General features: G+C 52.0%; 1 protein-coding gene across 1 annotated transcript in view; it reads left to right on the forward strand.

Moving 5' to 3' along the window:
* Positions 1-20,740, forward strand: part of kif17 (kinesin family member 17) — a 395,176-nt gene that overhangs the window by 12,917 nt on the left and 361,519 nt on the right. Inside the window, 2 exon segments of the mRNA XM_041206957.1 lie at positions 4,198-4,344; positions 5,061-5,162. Coding sequence (XP_041062891.1) covers positions 4,198-4,344; positions 5,061-5,162 — 249 coding nt within the window.

The following is a 20,740-nucleotide window of genomic DNA, read 5'->3' on the forward strand; positions in this document are numbered from 1 at the left end:
GCTAGTGTTCTAGCGGTACTGGAATAGCTTGGAGAGATCTATGGCTGGTTCTAGAGCACGGGTTTTTAGCACTATTGCTGGGATGTTGTCAGGGCCCATATCAGATTTAGATAGTAATTTCTTGATATCACGTGACGTGAATCGATTTGGCTGGAGACTGGCACCTGTGATTGTGGGAACCTTATATGAAGGCCAATACGGATCATCTCCTCAGCACTGCTGGTGCTTTGATCTTGTCTTTTGTACTCACATGCATTTAGTCCTGTGTGGTATCTCCACCAGATTGGCACCCCTTTCAGGCACATCTGGTGCTGTCTTGGTCATCTGGCTTGATGAGGGTGTAGGAGTGAGATATATGATGGACTATGAGGCCACAGATTATGGTAGAATACAGTTCTGCCTTTGCTGATTACCCGCAGCATTTCATAGGTATCATGTTTTGAGCTGCTGGCCCTGTTTTACTATCTTACTTTACACAACATGATGGAGGATGTCCTCCATGTGAAGAGAGGGTCTTTGGGTTGAATTTTGGTGTTGTGTTGGGTTTCTGAAAATGGGTTGGAAAGCCAAGGGCAACAACACCTTAACCATTTGTGGGTTCCCTGGCTGTATTTTTTGGGTTCAGGCAGCTAATCAGTCGCACTTGGGGCTGTTATCCCTTTACAGTTCAGCTGCCCGTCCCCAGGATTTGCTGGCCAATCAAAGGGCCAACAGCTCCATTTTTTCAGCAGCGACACCAAGTGAGCACTGCTGGAATGGTGCCTGGAAGAAGAGGATGCCATGAAAGCAGGCCATCCTCTCTACCTTGTAAGGGGGTCTGGGGCACCAAGGTCAGTCAGGCAGGCACCAGTGAGGGGCAGGGTGGAGTTGGTGAAGGCAGGAGGGAGATTGCTGGAGGACCAAAGCCAACATGGGGCCCCTCACCTGAGCCCACAGGGAGGCTGCCAGGGTTCATGCTGGTTCTCTCAACAATCTACCTACCACAAATCCAGGTGGAATGTGGATTAAAGTTGCAGATTCCTTATAAATAAGTTACTTTGCAAAATACTTCAATGTAGTCATGACTGTTTATAAGTGAGTTGCAACGCTGCAACTGATTGCTGCAGCTTTGCTCTCTCTCATTAAAGCTACTGAGAATTCTGTAGCATCATCTGAAGGTTAATTTTCACTCTGGGTCCACTATAGCAATACACCTAAACATGAATGTGGTTAGACGTTTCTTCACTAAGCAGAATACTCCATCCCTCATTTTTTTTTTACTTTAATTTATCCAACTAAAGCTATGAATGTTTCTCTTCCCACTGGGTCTGCAATATTGATTTGACTGATTTCTTCCATGGATGATGAACTAAAATTGAAAGTTACTTTTCCAATACTTGTGCACCTCTGTCTTCCCTGATACAGGGAAGAAGATACGTTCAGCGTTGGGAAGGTTGAATGTTCCTTTATAACAAAGAACAAATTTTGCTACTCCACCGTGATGTTTCTTTGTTCCAAAGCACACCCAAGATCCACAAATTGCCTTAGCAAATAACTGATATGGGCAACATAGGCCAAATTGCCAGCTCAGTGCTATAAATCTCCATAGTTCTTTCTTGATAGTTATCTAGTATAAAATTGAAGAGTGAGATGCTCAAGACACTATAAAATGACACCCTGAGAGAGCTGGAATCACATTACCCATCTTTCTTCTCGGTTGTGAATAATATATATTGTGCATGGACATTAGAGAAAAACGCATGCAGATGAAAGAAAATAACAAGTCCTATGTTGTAATAAATGGAATTTCATAATTCTCTTACAACTAATATCTATCTGGATATGTTTGACAATATCACAATTAATGTGAGAACAATGGCTTTAGACTTCTCATTTGTCACAGAAATCATTAGATTTAATGATATTGATCACTTTAGTGATATTGTCAGTAAAAATAAGGAATGGCAGACATGCTGAATAATCACTTTGCATCAGTATTTATCATGGAGGAAGAGGCCAGTGTGCCAGACGTTCCAATGTAACTAATATTTACTGAGGGACTATCCAAAATTAATGTGAACAAAATAACAGTAATAAATAAAATAATGGTACTATAGTGTGACAAATCCCCCAGACCAGATTGTTTTCATCCAAGGGTTTTAAAAAAAGTAGATGAGAATATTGCAGATGCCCTAACTATAATATTCCAAACTTCTCTCGATTCAGGGAAAATTGTGTGTGCCACCTCACTATTTAAGAAATGTAATGTAGAAAATGAGGAAATTATAGACCAGCTAGCCTAACATTTGCTGCTGGGAAATTGCTAGAGTCAATAATTAAAGAGAGGGTGACTAAACACCTTGGAAATTTTCAGCTGATCAGAGAGAGCCAACATACATTTGTATGGGAAACAAAAACAGAATTACCTGGAAAAACTCAGCAGGTCTGGCAGCATCGGCGGAGAAGAAAAGAGTTGACGTTTCGAGTCCTCATGACCCTTCGACAGAACTGACAGTTCTGTCGAAGGGTCATGAGGACTCGAAACGTCAACTCTTTTCTTCTCCGCCGATGCTGCCAGACCTGCTGAGTTTTTCCAGGTAATTCTGTTTTTGTTTTGGATTTCCAGCATCCGCAGTTTTTTTGTTTTTATACATTTGTATGGGGTAGATCATGCCTGATGAACCTGATTGAATATTTTGAAGAGAATCTCTCGTACAATGGGCAGGGAAATGTCTATGGATGTTATTTATATGGACTTCCAGAAGGCATTTTATAGACTGTTGGCTAAATTTGAAGCTCATGCAATTGAAGGCAAATGATTGACCTGGTTAGGAAATTGGCTGAGTGGCAGGAGACAAATAGTAGGAACAATGAGAGGTATTCCAATTAGCAGGATGTGTTTAGTGGTGTCCTGCAAGGATTAACAATTGGGAGGTGGGGAGTGAGGAGGAGGTGGGGAGAGGTCAGCAATCAGAAGGAAGCTCCAGTCGAAAACCAGGAGTGGACATAGTGGGAGGTCAGCAATCGGAAGAGATGGGATGTCACCATTGATGAGAAAGCTCAATTTGGTAATCGGGATGGGGAGATCTGCAATCAAGAGGGCTAGGTGAGGTGAGGCTAGAGATTAGGGCTGGGGGGAGGATGAAACTTCCTTGAGAGGCCCGGAGGGAGCACTGTTGTTCCTCCTGGCTTATAAGGAGTGCTGAAAGAAAAAATTACCTTGAGGAGCTGTTAACCATCACCTCCAATTCAACCTAAATTTCCTGACCCCCAGGAAACTGGTGCAGAACAAGTTATTTTAAAATTGGGTACATAATTGCATTACTGGAAGCTGATTTAAAGATATTGTTAAGTGTTCCACATCTTCACAGTAAGAACTTACGGATGCCTTGATATCTCTCAACATCAAAATTGTGGTCAGGTTATGTGGATTTCACTTGGTAAACCATTTCCTGTCCAATGTGGAGGGGGGTTCATTGTTAAAGTCCTAGTCTCTATTCTGGGGAATGAGGTTCCTAGGATAGTGTGATACATTTATAGCATAAAATGAGTGCTGTTTTAACCCTTATTATTTCTTATTATTTCAGTGGGGTAGGGGAGTGCTGATTAGCTCAGTTAGCTAGGGTTATGGTGCAGAATAGCAGACAATAACACCAACAGTACTGGTTCAATCCCTGTACTTGCTGAGGTAGTGCTTTAGAGCCAGTAAGGTACTCTGAAGTGTGGTCGCTAGTGTGATATCAGAAGAAAACAATGTGGTTGCTTAAAAGATGGGGAAAGAACTTTGAGAAGTGGTGAAAGCCTGTGAAGCAAGAATGTATTTTTGATGATTAAAAATGAGACAGTAGTAACTTTTTATATTTGAGGCAGGATATAGATATGATGAATTATGCTAGACACAAAACATTTATTTTCACCAGAAACTCATAAAAATGTTTAGAGGTTTGGGGAGAAACAGATGCCCAGGGTAGAGACAGATTAAGATAAGAACAAAGAGGTGGATTTTAAGAAAGGAGGGGAGGGAAATGGAGAGGCAAAATTTTTAAAGTAAACTTTAAAAATAAATGTATTTTTGTGGATATACTCTTAAAAACCATATAAATATAAAAATCATCTTTGTTTCCATACCACACATGATAGTCATCAGTCTGATCGAGACACCGTTTTATGCCTTTATGATTATAATTTTCAATTATGAGTAATTTCATTCTTTTCTAGGGTGTCACTGAAGGCTACAATGGAACAATATTTGCCTATGGACAGACAGGAAGTGGGAAGTCATTCACCATGCAAGGCATTTCTCATCCAACATCGCAACGAGGAGTTATTCCCAGGGCTTTTGAACATATATTTGAGAGTATCCAGGTAGTTAAGCTATAGCTCAGAGTTTCCTGGGGTTATCTATTGAATTGTTGTGGGAATCAAAGTTGCAAAGGAGATGGTGATGCAGTTTTTCTTGCATGTCTCAGTTTTTCCAGTGGTTGTCCTAGTTTTGTCGTGTTTATCTGTGTCCTAATGTGTTAAACGTGCACAAAAATGAATTCAATCCTGCTTTAACATCAGAACATTTGGTGTGGTACATGTCCTCATGAAGCATAAGTAATGACATATTCAGATGTGCTTCAAAGATTCCTAATAAAGCAGAACACTGGTTTGCATTTGGGATTCAGCACGTGGTGAGTTCCTGATCACAGTTATTCTGTCAGCACTGTCCAAACCAGAGATGAAGCAGCTCTCCACAGGGAAGAAAATAAAACTGGATGTTAAATCACTTTCACCAGTCCTAGAGGTAGGATTGAAGGATTAGGAGATAGTTGATTACTTGAGTTCTTGTGGGAGGAAGTAAAGAACAGTGACCCCAAAAAGTACATTTTAAGTTGCTATTTATAGTTATATTCTACCTTTGTTTTTGTCTTCCTCCTTATACAGTATCTTCCTCCTTAGCTATTCATAAAATGAAATAATCAGCTATTATTCAACATTATTCCATTTAGATTTACTCCCATTCAGTACTTTGATTATTTTGCAGCGAAATGTAAATAGTTTAAGTGGTTTAACTGCCACTGTGTGTTCACTCACAGTGTACAGAAAATACAAAGTTCCTGGTGAGGGCTTCATATTTGGAAATTTACAATGAAGAGATCAGAGACCTTTTGGGCAAAGACACCAAGCAGAAGCTGGAGGTAAAGTGAAACTTTGCATGAGCATTGTCTCAAAGCAAGTTGTATTATAATATGAAAAATCTCTCGTACAATGAATGTCTATATTAAATGTGTTTTTTGAGTTGTGGTGGATTGAGTCGTTGCATCAGAAATCTAGAACTCCCTCTCGAACAACACGCAAGTGAACCTACACCAGATGGACTGCAGTGGTTCAAGAAGGCGGCTCACCACCTCTTTCTCAAGGGCAATTAGGGATGGGCAACAAATGCTGGCCTTACCTGCAACATGCACATCTCATGCACAAATAAAAAAACATGTATGCTTCCAGTACAAAAGGCTGCAGACTTAGTGAATCTTCGGTTATGAAGATAGATTGAGGAAGTTGGGATTGTGTTCCTAGGAGAAGAGGAGGCTGAGAGGATATTTGATAGAGGTATTCAAAATCATGAGGGGTCTGGACAGAGTAGATAGGGAGAAATTTCCCACTCGTGAAAGGATCGAGAATGAGAGAGCACAGATTTAAAATAATTGGCAAAAGAAGCAAAGGTATCATGAGGAAAACCTTTTTCACACAGTGAGTGGTCAAGTTCTGGAATGCACTGCCTGAGAGTGTGTTGGAGGCAGGTTAAATCGAGGCATTCAAAAGGGAATTGGACTGTTATGTGAAAATGAAGAATATGCAGGATTACAGGGAGAAAGCAAGGGAGTGGCACGAGCTGAATTGCTTATTCAGAGAGCCAGTGCAGACATGATGGGCTGAATGGCCACCTTCTGTGCTGTAATAATTCTGTGATTCTGCAGCAGAAGCATATGCAACTTGCAACTGCTTAATTAAAAGTACCTTGCCAGAACTGTGTTGGGACTGCTTTCCTATTCTTTGTTAGTAAAGCATGAAAGTATATGGACATCAGCTGTGACAACCACGGAAATAGGTATCTAATGAGTTCATGTTACAGGACCCTTCAGTTGATGATACAGTATTCCTTTGTGTTGAACGCACTTGGAAGAAGCACTGAGACTAGCAAGGGCACAGAATGTACTCTGGTTGGGGGATTACAATATCCATCACCAAGAGTGGTTTGGTAGCACCACTCACTCAGCTAGCTGAGTCCTTAAGGACATAGCTGCCAGGCAGGACATGCAGCTGGTAGTGAGAGAAACATCATCAGCATCCTTCCATCTACATAAGATGATGGAAGTGCAGCAAACCCATTGGGGATCTGGTAGCTTCATATGCTGCACTTTTGCTAATGGCTGAAGAAAGCAATCTGTGAGAGGCGGTTTCTGCCACATATAATGTTGTTTGCTGTTGGTGTCTGTTGCCAAACCTCTGAAGTCACTAATCTCCCTGGTGGTACACATCAGCCCACAGGTGATGTTACCATTTTCCTCTGTCATTGGCTAGTGTCTCCCATGTGTGAAAATTGATGTTTAGAGCCTTCATATCATGCTTGCAAGCATCCTTGAAGTGGACCTTTTGGTGTCCTACTGGTCTTCTGGCTCCACCTGCCTTGTCAGAAAATTCTTGCCTATGCATCTGCCTTCCATGCTGTGAACATGCCTGAGCCAGCGAAGTTGCCTCGGCCAACCATACATCGGAGATTTGTCTTTGAGAGGACTCCTGCATTCATGATTTTGGCCTTCAATGTCATGCCCAGTTTACATCACAAAGAGAGAAGATGTTGAGCTTCCTTTCCTGATAGCTGTAAATAGTCCATGTTTCACAGCAAACTAAAAAAAAAGAGAGAAACAACACCAGGGAAAAATCCACTTAACCTCATCCTTACCCATCTACCTTTCCCAGATGTATCTGTCCATGATGGTATTTGTTATAGTGACTGTTACAGAGCCCTTGTGTAGATGAAGTCTCACCTTCAGACTAAGAACACTTTTCTTCGTATTGTGTAACAGTACCAGTCTGCTAAATGGGATAGATTAGGACAGATCTAACAACTCGAAAGTGGTTGTCCATGAGGTGCTGCAGCCAACAACAACAGCAGATTATATTCAGCCACAATTTGTAATCTAATGCCTGGCATATCCCTTGTTCTATCATTACCATTGTTAAAATTCTTAAAGCCAGATGGTGAAATAGAAAACCAAATGACAATCTTTACTTAATACTAGATTTATTTGCATAATGCTACACTATAATTGCCTGTCTCCTCCCGAACCAACACCCAATATCTCACATGCCTCTCTCTTTAAATCAAATAAATGAGCAAATCAACAAATCAATCCCTTCAAGTTTGCATGTTATTGTAGGAGAAGGGGGTGCTCCTTTGCTTTCCTAACTTTTTCACAATGTAGGAATTGGATCTTATTCTAATACAGGGTGCATGTGCGAGTGTGTGTGTCAGATTGTGTGTGTGTGCACACCAGGATCTGTGCGCGTGTCTGTGCGTCAGACTCTGTGCGTGTGTGTGTTTGCGCAGACTGTGCTTGTGTGTGCGCCAGACTGTGGGTCAGACTGTGCATGTGTACATGCACCAGATTGTGCGTGCGTGCGCCAGACTGTGTGTGTCAGACTGCGGGTCTGAGTGTCAGACTGTGCGTGTCAGGCTGCGCGTGTGCGTGTCAGGCTGCGCGTGTGCGTGTCAGGCTGCGCGTGTGCGTGTCAGGCTGCACGTGTGCGTGTCAGGCTGCGCGTGTGCGTGTCAGGCCGCGCGTGTCAGGCCGCGTGCCTGTGTGTCAGGCCGCGTGCCTGTGTGTCAGGCCGCGCGCGTGTCAGGCCGCGCGCGTGTCAGGCCGCGCGCGTGTCAGGCCGCGCGCGTGTCAGGCCGCGCGCGTGTCAGGCCGCGCGCGTGTCAGGCCGCGCGCCTGTGTGTCAGGCCGCGCGCCTGTGTGTCAGGCCGCGCGCCTGTGTGTCAGGCCGCGCGCCTGTGTGTCAGGCCGCGCGCCTGTGTGTCAGGCCGCGCGCCTGTGTGTCAGGCCGCGCGCCTGTGTGTCAGGCCGCGCGCCTGTGTGTCAGGCCGCGCGCCTGTGTGTCAGGCCGCGCGTGTCAGGCCGCGCGCCTGTGTGTCAGGCCGCGCGTGTCAGGCCGCGCGTCTGTGTGTCAGGCCGCACGTGTCAGGCCGCGCGTCTGTGTGTAAGGCCGCGCGTCTGTGTGTCAGACGGCACGTCTGCGTGTCAGATGGCGCGTGTCAGGTAGTGCGTCTGCGTGTCAGGCTACGCATGTCAGGCGGCGTGTCTGCATGTCAGGTGGCGCGCCTGCGTGTCAGGCCGCGCGTGTCAGGCTGCGCGCCTGCGTGTCAGGCCGCGCGTGTCAGGCTGCGCGCCTGCGTGTCAGGCCGCGCGTGTCAGGCTGCGCGCCTGCGTGTCAGGCCGCGCGTGTCAGGCCGCGCGTGTCAGGCTGCGCGCCTGCGTGTCAGGCCGCGCGTGTCAGGCTGCGCGCCTGCGTGTCAGGCCGCGCGTGTCAGGCCGCGCGCCTGCGTATCAGGCCGCGCGTGTCAGGCTGCGCGCCTGCGTGTGTCAAACGGCGCATCAGACGTCGCGTGTCAGATGGCGCATCTGCGCGTGTCAGACGGTGCGCCTGCGTGTCAGACGGTGCGCCTGCGTGTCAGGCGGCGCGTGTCAGACGGCACGTCTGCATGTCAGGCGGCGCGTGTCAGACGGCACGTCTGCGTGTCATGCGGCGCGTGTCAGACGGCGTGCCTGCGTGTCAGGCGGCACGTGTCAGGCTGCACGCCTGTGTGTCAGGCCGTGCATCTCAGGCTGCGCGCCTGTGTCAGGCCGCGCGTGTCAGACTGCGCGTCTGCGTCAGACTGCGTGTGTCAGACGGCGCGTCAGACGGCGCGTGTCAGATGGTGTGTCTGCGCGTGTCAGATGGTGTGTCTGCCTGCCGCCGTGTCAGGCTGCGCGCCTGCGTGTCAGGCCGCGCGTGTCAGGCTGCGCGCCTGCGTGTCAGGCCGCGCGTGTCAGGCCGCGCGTGTCAGGCTGCGCGCCTGCGTGTCAGGCCGCGCGTGTCAGGCTGCGCGCCTGCGTGTCAGGCCGCGCGTGTCAGGCCGCGCGCCTGCGTATCAGGCCGCGCGTGTCAGGCTGCGCGCCTGCGTGTGTCAAACGGCGCATCAGACGTCGCGTGTCAGATGGCGCATCTGCGCGTGTCAGACGGTGCGCCTGCGTGTCAGACGGTGCGCCTGCGTGTCAGGCGGCGCGTGTCAGACGGCACGACTGCGTGTCAGGCGGCGCGTGTCAGACGGCACGTCTGCGTGTCAGGCGGCGCGTGTCAGACGGCACGTCTGCGTGTCATGCGGCGCGTGTCAGACGGCGTGCCTGCGTGTCAGGCGGCACGTGTCAGGCTGCACGCCTGTGTGTCAGGCCGTGCATCTCAGGCTGCGCGCCTGTGTCAGGCCGCGCGTGTCAGACTGCGCGTCTGCGTCAGACTGCGTGTGTCAGACGGCGCGTCAGACGGCGCGTGTCAGATGGTGTGTCTGCGCGTGTCAGATGGTGTGTCTGCGCGTGTCAGACGGCGCGCCTGCGTGTCAGACGGCGCTCCTGCGTGTCAGGCGGCGCGTGTCAGACAGCGCGCCTGCGTGTCAGGCGGCGCGCCTGCGTGTCAGGCGGCGCGTCTGCGTGTCAGGTGGCGCGTGTCAGACTGCGCGGGTGTGTCGGACTGCACATGTGTGTGTCGGACTGTCCGTGTCAGTCTGAGTGTGTCAGTCTGCGCATCAGGCAGCGCGTGCGCGTCAGGCAGCGCGTGTGCGCGAGTGCATCAGGCAGCGCGTGTCTCAGGCTGTGTGTGTGCACGTGTCCGACTCTGTGTGTGTGCGCGTGTCCGACTCTGTGTGTGTGCGCGTGTCCGACTCTGTGTGTGTGCGCGTGTCCGACTCTGTGTGTGTGCGTGTGTCCGACTGTGTGTGTGTGCGCGTGTCCGACTCTGTGTGTGTGTGCGCGTGTCCGACTCTGTGTGTGTGCGGGCGTGTCCGACTGTGTGTGTGTGTGCGCGTGTCCGACTCTGTGTGCGCGCATGTCCGACTCTGTGTGTGTGCGCGCATGTCCGACTCTGTGTGTGTGCGCGCATGTCCGACTCTGTGTGTGTGCGCGCATGTCCGACTCTGTGTGTGTGCGCGCATGTCCGACTCTGTGTGTGTGTGTGTGTGCGCGTGTGTCCGACGGTGTGTGTGCGCGCGTGTCCGACTGTGTGTGTGTGTGTGTGTGCGTGTGTCCGACTTTGTGTGTGTCAGACTCTGTGTGTGTGTCTGTGTGTGTTTGTCAGGCTGTGTGTGTTTGTCAGGCTGTGTGTGCATGTCAGGCTGTGTGTGCATGTCAGGCTGTGTGTGCATGTCAGGCTGTGTGTGCATGTCAGGCTGTGTGTGCATGCCTGTCAGCTTGTGTGTGTGTGTGTTTGTGTATACGTGTGAGAGATAGAGCATGGGTCAGACTCTGTATGTGCGTGTGTGTGTGTGTGTCTGTGTGTGTGTTTGTGTGCGTGTGTCAGACTGTGTGTGTGTGTGTTTGTCATGCTGTGTGTGCATGTCAGGCTGTGTGTGCATGCCTGTCAGATTGTGTGTGTGTGTGTGTGTACGTGTGAGAGATAGAGCATGGGTCAGACTCTGGTGTGTGTGTGTGTGTGAGCTTTTCCGTATGTGTCAGACATCGAGTGCGTGTGTGTCAGGCTGCGTTGTCTGCGTGCGTGTCAGGCTGCATGTGCACGCGTGCATGTCTGGCTGTGCGTGCGCATCGGGCTGTGTGTGCGCGTACGAGAAAGTGTGTGCGTGCGCATGCGAAACAGAGTGTGCGTGTGTGTGTCAGTCCATGTGCGTGTGTGTGTCAGTCCATGTGCATGTGTGTGTCAGTCCATGTGCGTGCGTGTGTCAGTCCATGTGCGTGCGTGTGTCAGTCCATGTGCGTGTGTGTGTCAGTCCATGTGCGTGTGTGTTTCAGTCCATGTGCGTGTGTGTTTCAGTCCATGTGCGTGTGTGTGTCAGTCCATGTGCGTGCGTGTGTCAGTCCATGTGCGTGCGTGTGTCAGTCCATGTGCGTGTGTGTGTCAGTCCATGTGCGTGTGTGTTTCAGTCCATGTGCGTGTGTGTTTCAGTCCATGTGCGTGTGTGTGTCAGTCCATGTGCGTGTGTGTGTCAGTCCATGTGCGTGTGTGTGTCAGTCCATGTGCGTGTGTGTCAGTCCATGTGCGTGTGTGTCAGTCCATGTGCGTGTGTGTCAGTCCATGTGCGTGTGTGTGTCAGTCCATGTGCGTGTGTGTGTCAGTCCATGTGCGTGTGTGTGTCAGTCCATGTGCGTGTGTGTGTCAGTCCATGTGCGTGTGTGTCAGTCCATGTGCGTGTGTGTGTCAGTCCATGTGTGTGTGTGTGTCAGTCCATGTGTGTGTGTGTCAGTCCGTGTGTGTGTGTGTCAGTCCGTGTGTGTGTGTGTCAGTCCGTGTGTGTGTGTGTCAGTCCGTGTGTGTGTGTGTCAGTCCGTGTGTGTGTGTGTCAGTCAGTGTGTGTGTGTGTCAGACAGTGTGTGTGTGTGTCAGTCCGTGTGTGTGTGTGTCAGTCCGTGTGTGTGTGTGTCAGTCCGTGTGTGTGTGTGTCAGTCCGTGTGTGTGTGTGTCAGTCCGTGTGTGTGTGTGTCAGTCCGTGTGTGTGTGTGTCAGTCCGTGTGTGTGTGTGTCAGTCCGTGTGTGTGTGTGTCAGTCCGTGTGTGTGTGTGTGTCAGTCCGTGTGTGTGTGTGTGTCAGTCCGTGTGTGTGTGTCAGTCCGTGTGTGTGTGTGTCAGTCCGTGTGTGTGTGTGTCAGTCCGTGTGTGTGTGTGTCAGTCCGTGTGTGTGTGTGTCAGTCCGTGTGTGTGTGTGTCAGTCCGTGTGTGTGTGTGTCAGTCCGTGTGTGTGTGTGTCAGTCCGTGTGTGTGTGTGTCAGTCCGTGTGTGTGTGTGTCAGTCCGTGTGTGTGTGTGTCAGTCCGTGTGTGTGTGTGTCAGTCCGTGTGTGTGTGTGTCAGTCCGTGTGTGTGTGTGTCAGTCCGTGTGTGTGTGTGTCAGTCCGTGTGTGTGTGTGTCAGTCCGTGTGTGTGTGTGTGTGTCAGTCCGTGTGTGTGTGTGTGTCAGTCCGTGTGTGTGTGTGTGTGTCAGTCCGTGTGTGTGTGTGTGTCAGTCCGTGTGTGTGTGTGTGTCAGTCCGTGTGTGTGTGTGTGTCAGTCCGTGTGTGTGTGTGTGTGTCAGTCCGTGTGTGTGTGTGTGTGTCAGTCCGTGTGTGTGTGTGTGTGTGTCAGTCCGTGTGTGTGTGTGTCAGTCCGTGTGTGTGTGTCAGTCCGTGTGTGTGTGTGTCAGTCCGTGTGTGTGTGTGTCAGTCCGTGTGTGTGTGTGTCAGTCCGTGTGTGTGTGTGTCAGTCCGTGTGTGTGTGTGTCAGTCCGTGTGTGTGTGTGTCAGTCCGTGCGTGTGTGTGTCAGTCCGTGCGTGTGTGTGTCAGTCCGTGCGTGTGTGTGTCAGTCCGTGCGTGTGTGTGTCAGTCCGTGCGTGTGTGTGTCAGTCCGTGCGTGTGTGTGTCAGTCCGTGCGTGTGTGTGTCAGTCCGTGCGTGTGTGTGTCAGTCCGTGCGTGTGTGTGTCAGTCCGTGCGTGTGTGTGTCAGTCCGTGCGTGTGTGTGTCAGTCCGTGCGTGTGTGTGTCAGTCCGTGCGTGTGTGTGTCAGTCCGTGCGTGTGTGTGTCAGTCCGTGTCTGTGTGTGTCAGTCCGTGTCTGTGTGTGTCAGTCCGTGTCTGTGTGTGTCAGTCCGTGTCTGTGTGTCAGTCCGTGTCTGTGTGTCAGTCCGTGTCTGTGTGTCAGTCCGTGTCTGTGTGTCAGTCCGTGTCTGTGTGTCAGTCCGTGTCTGTGTGTCAGTCCGTGTCTGTGTGTCAGTCCGTGTGTGTGTCAGTCCGTGTGTGTGTCAGTCCGTGTGTGTGTGTCAGTCCGTGTGTGTGTGTCAGTCCGTGTGTGTGTCAGTCCGTGTGTGTGTCAGTCCGTGTGTGTGTCAGTCCGTGTGTGTGTCAGTCCGTGTGTGTGTCAGTCCGTGTGTGTGTGTCAGTCCGTGTGTGTGTGTCAGTCCGTGTGTGTGTGTGTCAGTCCGTGTGTGTGTGTGTCAGTCCGTGTGTGTGTGTGTCAGTCCGTGTGTGTGTGTGTCAGTCCGTGTGTGTGTGTGTCAGTCCGTGTGTGTGTGTGTCAGTCCGTGTGTGTGTGTGTCAGTCCGTGTGTGTGTGTGTCAGTCCGTGTGTGTGTGTCAGTCCGTGTGTGTGTGTGTCAGTCCGTGTGTGTGTGTCAGTCCGTGTGTGTGTGTCAGTCCGTGTGTGTGTGTCAGTCCGTGTGTGCGTGTGTCAGTCCGTGTGTGCGTGTGTCAGTCCGTGTGTGCGTGTGTCAGTCCGTGTGTGCGTGTGTCAGTCCGTGTGTGCGTGTGTCAGTCCGTGTGTGTGTGTCAGTCCGTGTGTGTGTGTGTCAGTCCGTGTCAGTCCGTGTGTGTGTCAGTCCGTGTCAGTCCGTGTGTGTGTCAGTCCGTGTCAGTCCGTGTGTGTGTCAGTCCGTGTGTGTGTGTGTCAGTCCGTGTGTGTGTCAGTCCGTGTGTGTGTGTCAGTCCGTGTGTGTGTGTGTCAGTCCGTGTGTGTGTGTGTCAGTCCGTGTGTGTGTGTGTCAGTCCGTGTGTGTGTCAGTCCGTGTGTGTGTGTCAGTCCGTGTGTGTGTGTGTGTCAGTCCGTGTGTGTGTGTGTCAGTCCGTGTGTGTGTGTGTGTCAGTCCGTGTGTGTGTGTGTCAGTCCGTGTGTGTGTGTGTCAGTCCGTGTGTGTGTGTGTCAGTCCGTGTGTGTGTGTGTCAGTCCGTGTGTGTGTGTGTCAGTCCGTGTGTGTGTGTGTCAGTCCGTGTGTGTGTGTGTCAGTCCGTGTGTGTGTGTGTCAGTCCGTGTGTGTGTGTGTCAGTCCGTGTGTGTGTGTGTCAGTCCGTGTGTGTGTGTGTCAGTCCGTGTGTGTGTGTGTCAGTCCGTGTGTGTGTGTGTCAGTCCGTGTGTGTGTGTGTCAGTCCGTGTGTGTGTGTGTCAGTCCGTGTGTGTGTGTGTCAGTCCGTGTGTGTGTGTGTCAGTCCGTGTGTGTGTGTGTCAGTCCGTGTGTGTGTGTGTCAGTCCGTGTGTGTGTGTGTCAGTCCGTGTGTGTGTGTGTCAGTCCGTGTGTGTGTGTGTCAGTCCGTGTGTGTGTGTGTCAGTCCGTGTGTGTGTGTGTCAGTCCGTGTGTGTGTGTGTCAGTCCGTGTGTGTGTGTGTCAGTCCGTGTGTGTGTGTGTCAGTCCGTGTGTGTGTGTGTCAGTCCGTGTGTGTGTGTGTCAGTCCGCGTGTGTGTGTGTGTCAGTCCGCGTGTGTGTGTGTGTCAGTCCGCGTGTGTGTGTGTGTCAGTCCGCGTGTGTGTGTGTGTCAGTCCGCGTGTGTGTGTGTGTCAGTCCGCGTGTGTGTGTGTGTCAGTCCGTGTGTGTGTGTGTCAGTCCGTGTGTGTGTGTGTCAGTCCGTGTGTGTGTGTGTCAGTCCGTGTGTGTGTGTGTGTCAGTCCGTGTGTGTGTGTGTCAGTCCGTGTGTGTGTGTCAGTCCGTGTGTGTGTGTCAGTCCGTGTGTGTGTGTCAGTCCGTGTGTGTGTGTCAGTCCGTGTGTGTGTGTCAGTCCGTGTGTGTGTGTCAGTCCGTGTGTGTGTGTCAGTCCGTGTGTGTGTGTCAGTCCGTGTGTGTGTGTCAGTCCGTGTGTGTGTGTCAGTCCGTGTGTGTGTGTGTCAGTCCGTGTGTGTGTGTCAGTCCGTGTGTGTGTGTCAGTCCGTGTGTGTGTGTCAGTCCGTGTGTGTGTCAGTCCGTGTGTGTGTGTCAGTCCGTGTGTGTGTGTCAGTCCGTGTGTGTGTGTCAGTCCGTGTGTGTGTGTCAGACCGTGTGTGTGTCAGTCCGTGTGTGTGTGTGTCAGTCCGTGTGTGTGTGTCAGTCCGTGTGTGTGTGTCAGTCCGTGTGTGTGTGTGTCAGTCCGCGTGTGTGTGTCAGTCCGCGTGTGTGTGTCAGTCCGCGTGTGTGTGTCAGTCCGCGTGTGTGTGTCAGTCCGCGTGTGTGTGTGTCAGTCCGCGTGTGTGTGTCAGTCCGCGTGTGTGTGTCAGTCCGCGTGTGTGTGTGTCAGTCCGCGTGTGTGTGTGTCAGTCCGCGTGTGTGTGTGTCAGTCCGCGTGTGTGTGTGTCAGTCCGCGTGTGTGTGTCAGTCCGCGTGTGTGTGTCAGTCCGCGTGTGTGTGTGTCAGTCCGCGTGTGTGTGTGTCAGTCCGCGTGTGTGTGTGTCAGTCCGCGTGTGTGTGTGTCAGTCCGCGTGTGTGTGTGTCAGTCCGCGTGTGTGTGTCAGTCCGCGTGTGTGTGTGTGTCAGGCGGTGTGTGTCAGGATGTGTGTGTGTGTGTGTTTAAGGCTGCGTGTGTGTGTCAGGCTGTGTGTGTGTGTCAGGCTGTGTGTGTGTGTCAGGCTGTGTGTGTGTGTCAGGCTGTGTGTGTGTGTCAGGCTGTGTGTGTGTGTCAGGCTGTGTTTGTGTGTCAGACTGTGTGTGTGTCACAGGCTGTGTGTGTGTATGTATACGCACCAGACCTTGCGTGCGTGTGCGCGCCAGACCGTCCGTGCGCCAGACTCTGTGTGTCAGACTGTGTGTCAATCTTCGCATGTCAGACTGTGCATCTGTGTGTCAGACTGTGTCAATCTACGCATGTCAGACTGCGCATCTGTGTCAGACTGTGTGTGTCAGACTGCGCATCTGTCTGTCAGACTGTGTACCAGTCTGCGCATTTCAGACTGTGCGTGTGTGTGTCAGACTACGCGTGTGTGTGTGTGTCAGGATCTCTGTGTATGTGAGAGACTGAATGTGTGAGGCTGTGTGTGTCAGGCGGTGTGTGTGTGTGTGTCAGGCGGTGTGTGTGTGTGTGTCAGGCGGTGTGTGTGTGTGTCAGGCGGTGTGTGTGTGTGTCAGGCAGTGTGTGTGCGTGTCAGGCGGTGTGTGTGTGTCAGGCGGTGTGTGTGTGTGTCAGGCGGTGTGTGTGTGTGTCAGGCGGTGTGTGTGTGTGTCAGGCTGTGTGTGTGTGTCAGGCGGTGTGTGGGTGTGTGTCAGGCGGTGTGTGGGTGTGTGTCAGGCGGTGTGTGTCAGGAGGTGTGTGTCAGGAGGTGTGTGTCAGGCGGTGTGTGTCAGGCGGTGTGTGTGTCAGGCGGTGTGTGTGTCAGGCGGTGTGTGTGTGTGTCAGGCGGTGTGTGTGTGTGTCAGGCGGTGTGTGTGTGTCAGGCGGTGTGTGTGTGTGTCAGGCGGTGTGTGTGTGTGTCAGGCGGTGTGTGTGTGTGTCAGGCGGTGTGTGTGTGTGTCAGGCGGTGTGTGTGTGTCAGGCGGTGTGTGTGTGTGTCAGGCGGTGTGTGTGTGTCAGGCGGTGTGTGTGTGTCAGGCGGTGTGTGTGTGTGTGTCAGGCGGTGTGTGTGTGTGTGTCAGGCGGTGTGTGTGTGTCAGGCGGGGGGTTGTGTGTCAGGCGGGGGTTTGTGTGTCAGGCGGGGTGTGTGTGTCAGGCGGGGGTTTGTGTGTGTGTCAGGCGGGGGTTTGTGTGTGTGTCAGGCGGGGGGTGTGTGTGTCAGGCAGTGTGTGTGTGTGTGTGTGTGTCAGGCAGTGTGTGTGTGTGTGTGTGTCAGGCAGTGTGTGTGTGTGTGTGTCAGGCAGTGTGTGTGTGTGTGTGTGTGTCAGGATGTGTGTGTGTGTGTCAGGGTGTGTGTGTGTGTGTCAGGGTGTGTGTGTGTGTGTCAGGATGTGTGTGTGTGTCAGGATGTGTGTGTGTGTCAGGATGTGTGTGTGCGTGTGTCAGGCTGTGTGCGTGTGTGTGTGCGTGTGTGTGTGTGTCAGGCGTGTGTGTGTCAGGATGTGTGTGTGCGTGTGTCAGGCCATGTGTGTGTGTGTGTGTGTCAGGCGTGTGTGTGTGTCAGGCTGTTTGTGTGTGTGTGTCAGGCGTGTGTGTGTTTGTGTGTCAGGATCTCTGTGTGTGAGTGAGAGACTGAATGTGTGTATGTGCCAGGCTGTGTGTGTGTGCCAGGCTGTGTGTGTGTGTGTCAGGCTGTGTGGGTATGTGGGTGTGTGTGTCTCAGGTTGTGTGTGTGTGTCTGTGTGTGTATCAAGCTGTGTGTGTGTGTGTGTGTGTGTGTGTGTGTGTGTGTGTGTGTGTGTGTCTCACAGGCTGTGTGTATGTGTGAGTCACAGGCTGTGTGTGTGTGTGTGTGTCAGGTTGTTTGTGTGTGTGCACGTGTGAGAAATAGCGTGTGTCAGACTCTGTGTGCGTGTGTCAGACTCTGTGTGCGTGTGTCAGACTCTGTGTGCGTGTGTCAGACTCTGTGTGCGTGTGTCAGACTCTGTGTGCGTGTGTCAGACTCTGTGTGCGTGTGTCAGACTCTGTGTGCGTGTGTCAGACTCTGTGTGCGCGTGTGTCAGACTCTGTGTGTGCGTGTGTCAGACTCTGTGTGTGCGTGTGTCAGACTCTGTGTGTGTGTGTGTATGTCAGGCTGTGTGTGCGTATGTCAGGCTGTGCGTGCATGCCTGTCAGCTTGTGTGTGTGTGTATGTACGTACGTGTGAGAGATAGAGCATGGGTCAGACTCTGTGTGTGTGTGTGTGTGTATGTGTGTCTGTCCGTATGTGTCAGACTTCGATTTCGTGTGTGTCAGGCTGCGAATGTCTGCGTGCGCATCGGGCTGCATGTGTATGCGTGCGTGTCTGGCTGTGTGTGCGCATTGGGCTGTGTGCGCGTGTGAGAAAGTGTGTGCGTGCACATGCGAAACAGAGTGTGTGTGTGTGACAGGTTGTTTGTGTGTGTGCACATGTGAGAGATAGTGTGTCAGACTCTGTGTGTGCGTGTGTCCGACTGTGTGTGTGTGTGTGCGTGTGTCCGACTGTGTGTGTGTGTGTGTGAGGATCTCTGTGTGTGTGAGTGAGAGAGAGACTGAATGTGTGTATGTGTCAGGCTGTGTGTGTGCCAGGCTGTGTGTGTGAGTGAGAGAGAGACTGAATGTGTGTATGTGTCAGGCTGTGTGTGTGCCAGGCTGTGTGTGTGAGTGAGAGAGAGACTGAATGTGTGTATGTGTCAGGCTGTGTGTGTGCCAGGCTGTGTGTGTGTGTGTGTCTCAGGTTGTGTGTGTGTGTGTCTCAGGCTGTGTGTGTGTCTGTCACAGGCTGTGTGTATGTGTGAGCCACAGGCTGTGTGTGTGTGTGTGTGTCAGGTTGTGTGTGTGTGTGTGCACGTGTGAGAGATAGAGCGTGTGTCAGACTCTGTGTGTGCGTGTGTCAGACTGTGTGTGCGTGTGTCAGACTGTGTGCGTGTGTCAGACTGTGTGCGTGTGTCAGACTGTGTGCGTGTGTCAGACTGTGTGTGCGTGTGTCAGACTGTGTGTGCGTGTGTCAGACTGTGTGTGCGTGTGTCAGACTGTGTGTGCGTGTGTCAGGATCTCTGTGTATGAGAGAGACTGAATGTGTGTATGTGTCAGGCTGTGTGTGTGCCAGGCTGTGTGTGTGTGTGTGTCTCAGGTTGTGTGTGTGTGTGTGTGTGTGTCTCAGGTTGTATGTGTGTGTGTGTGTCTCAGGTTGTGTGTGTGTGTGTGTCTCAGGCTGTGTGTGTGTCTGTCACAGGCTGTGTGTATGTGTGTCACAGGCTGTGTGTGTGTGTGTGTGTGTGTGTCAGGTTGTGTGTGTGTGTACGTGTGAGAGATAGAGCGTGTGTCAGACTCTGTGTGTGCGTGTGTCAGACTCTGTGTGTGCGTGCGTCAGACTGTGTTTGCATGTGTCAGACTGTGTGCGTGTGTCAGACTGTGTGCGCGTGTCCGACTGTGCGTGCGCGTGTCCAACTGTGCGTGCGCGTGTCCGACTGTGCGTGCGCGTGTCCGACTGTGCGGGCGCGTGTCCGATTGTACGTGCGGGCGCGTGTCCGATTGTACGTGCGGGCGCGTGTCCGATTGTACGTGTGGGCGCGCGCGTCCGATTGTGCGCGTGCGTGTGTCCGACTTTGTGTGCTTGTCAGGCTGTGTGTGCATGTCAGGCTGTGTGTGCGTGTGTCAGGCTGTGTGTGCATGCCTGTCAGCTTGTGTGTGTGTGTACGTGTGAGAGATAGAGCATGGGTCAGACTCTGTGTGTGTGTGTGTCAGACTCCGTGTGTGTGTCAGACTCCGTGTGTGTGTCAGACTCCGTGTGTGTCAGACTCCGTGTGTCAGGCAGTGTGTGTGTGTGTGTGTGTGTGTCAGACTGTGTGTGTGTATCAAACTCTGTGTGTGAGGCTGTGTGTGTGTGTGTGAGGTTGTGTGTGTGTGTGTGAGTCGGTGTGTGTGTGCGTGTGTCAGGCTGTGTGTGTGTGCGTGTGTCAGGCTGTGTGTGTGTGTGTGTGTGTGTGTCACAGGCTGTGTGTGTGTGTGTGTGTGTGCGCGCACCAGACCATGCGTGCATGTGCGCGCCAGACCGTCCGTGCGTGTGTGCGCCAGACTCTGTGTGTCAGACTGCAAATCTGTGTGTCAGACTGTGTGTCAGTCTTCGCATGTCAGACTGCGCATCTGTGTGTCAGACTGTGTGTGTCAGACTGCGCGTCTGTCTGTCAGACTGTGTGTGTCAGACTGTGTGTACTAGTCTGCGCATTTCAAACTGTGCGTGTGCATGTCAGACTGTGCGTCAGACTGCGCGTGTGTCAGACTATGCGCGTGTGTCAGACGGTGTGTGCAAGTGTGTGTGTCAGACTGCGTGTATGTGTGTGTGTGTCAGGCGTGTGTGTGTGTGTGTGTGTGTGTGTGCGTGGATCTCTGTGTGTATGAGTGAGAGAGAGACTGAATGTGTGTATGTGTCAGACTGTGCGTGTGTGTGTCAGTGCGTGTCAGACTGCGCGTGTGTGTGTCAGACTACGCGTGTGTGTCAGACTGTGTGCGTGTGTGTGTATCAGACGGTGTGTGCGTGTGTGTGTGTCAGGCTGTGTGTGTGTGTGTGTCAGGATCTCTGTGTGTGAGAGAGACTGAATGTGTGTATGTGTCAGGCTGTGTGTGTGCCAGGCTGTGTGTGTGTGTGTCAGGCTGTTTGGGTATGTGTGTGTGTGTGTCTCAGGTTGTGTGTGTGTGTGTCTCAGGTTGTGTGTGTGTGTGTCTCAGGTTGTGTGTGTGTGTGTGTCTCAGGTTGTGTGTGTGTGTGTGTCTCAGGATGTGTGTGTGTGTCACAGGCTGTGTGTATGTGTGAGTCACAGGCTGAGTGTGTGTGTGTGTGTCAGTTTGTGTGTGTGTGTGCACGTGTGAGAGATAGAGCGTGTGTCAGACTCTGTGTGTGCGTGTGTCAGACTGTGTGTGCGTGTCAGACTGTGCGTGTGTCAGACTGTTTGTGCGTGTGTCAGACTGTTTGTGCGTGTGTCAGACTGTTTGTGCGTGTGTCAGACTGTGTGCGTGTGTCCGACTGTGTGTGTGTGCGTGTGTCCGACTGTGTGTGTGCGCGTGTGTCCGACTGTGTGTGTGTGCGTGTGTCCGACTGTGTGTGTGTGTGTGCGTGTGTCCGACTGTGTGTGCGTGCGCGCGTGTCTGACTGTGTGTGGGCGCGTGTCTGACTGTGTGTGGGCGCGTGTCTGACTGTGTGTGGGCGCGTGTCTGACTGTGTGCGCGCGTGTCTGACTGTGTGTG

This window comes from Carcharodon carcharias, chromosome 15 (genome assembly GCF_017639515.1).
Source record: "Carcharodon carcharias isolate sCarCar2 chromosome 15, sCarCar2.pri, whole genome shotgun sequence".
NCBI classification, from domain to species: Eukaryota; Metazoa; Chordata; class Chondrichthyes; order Lamniformes; family Lamnidae; genus Carcharodon; species Carcharodon carcharias.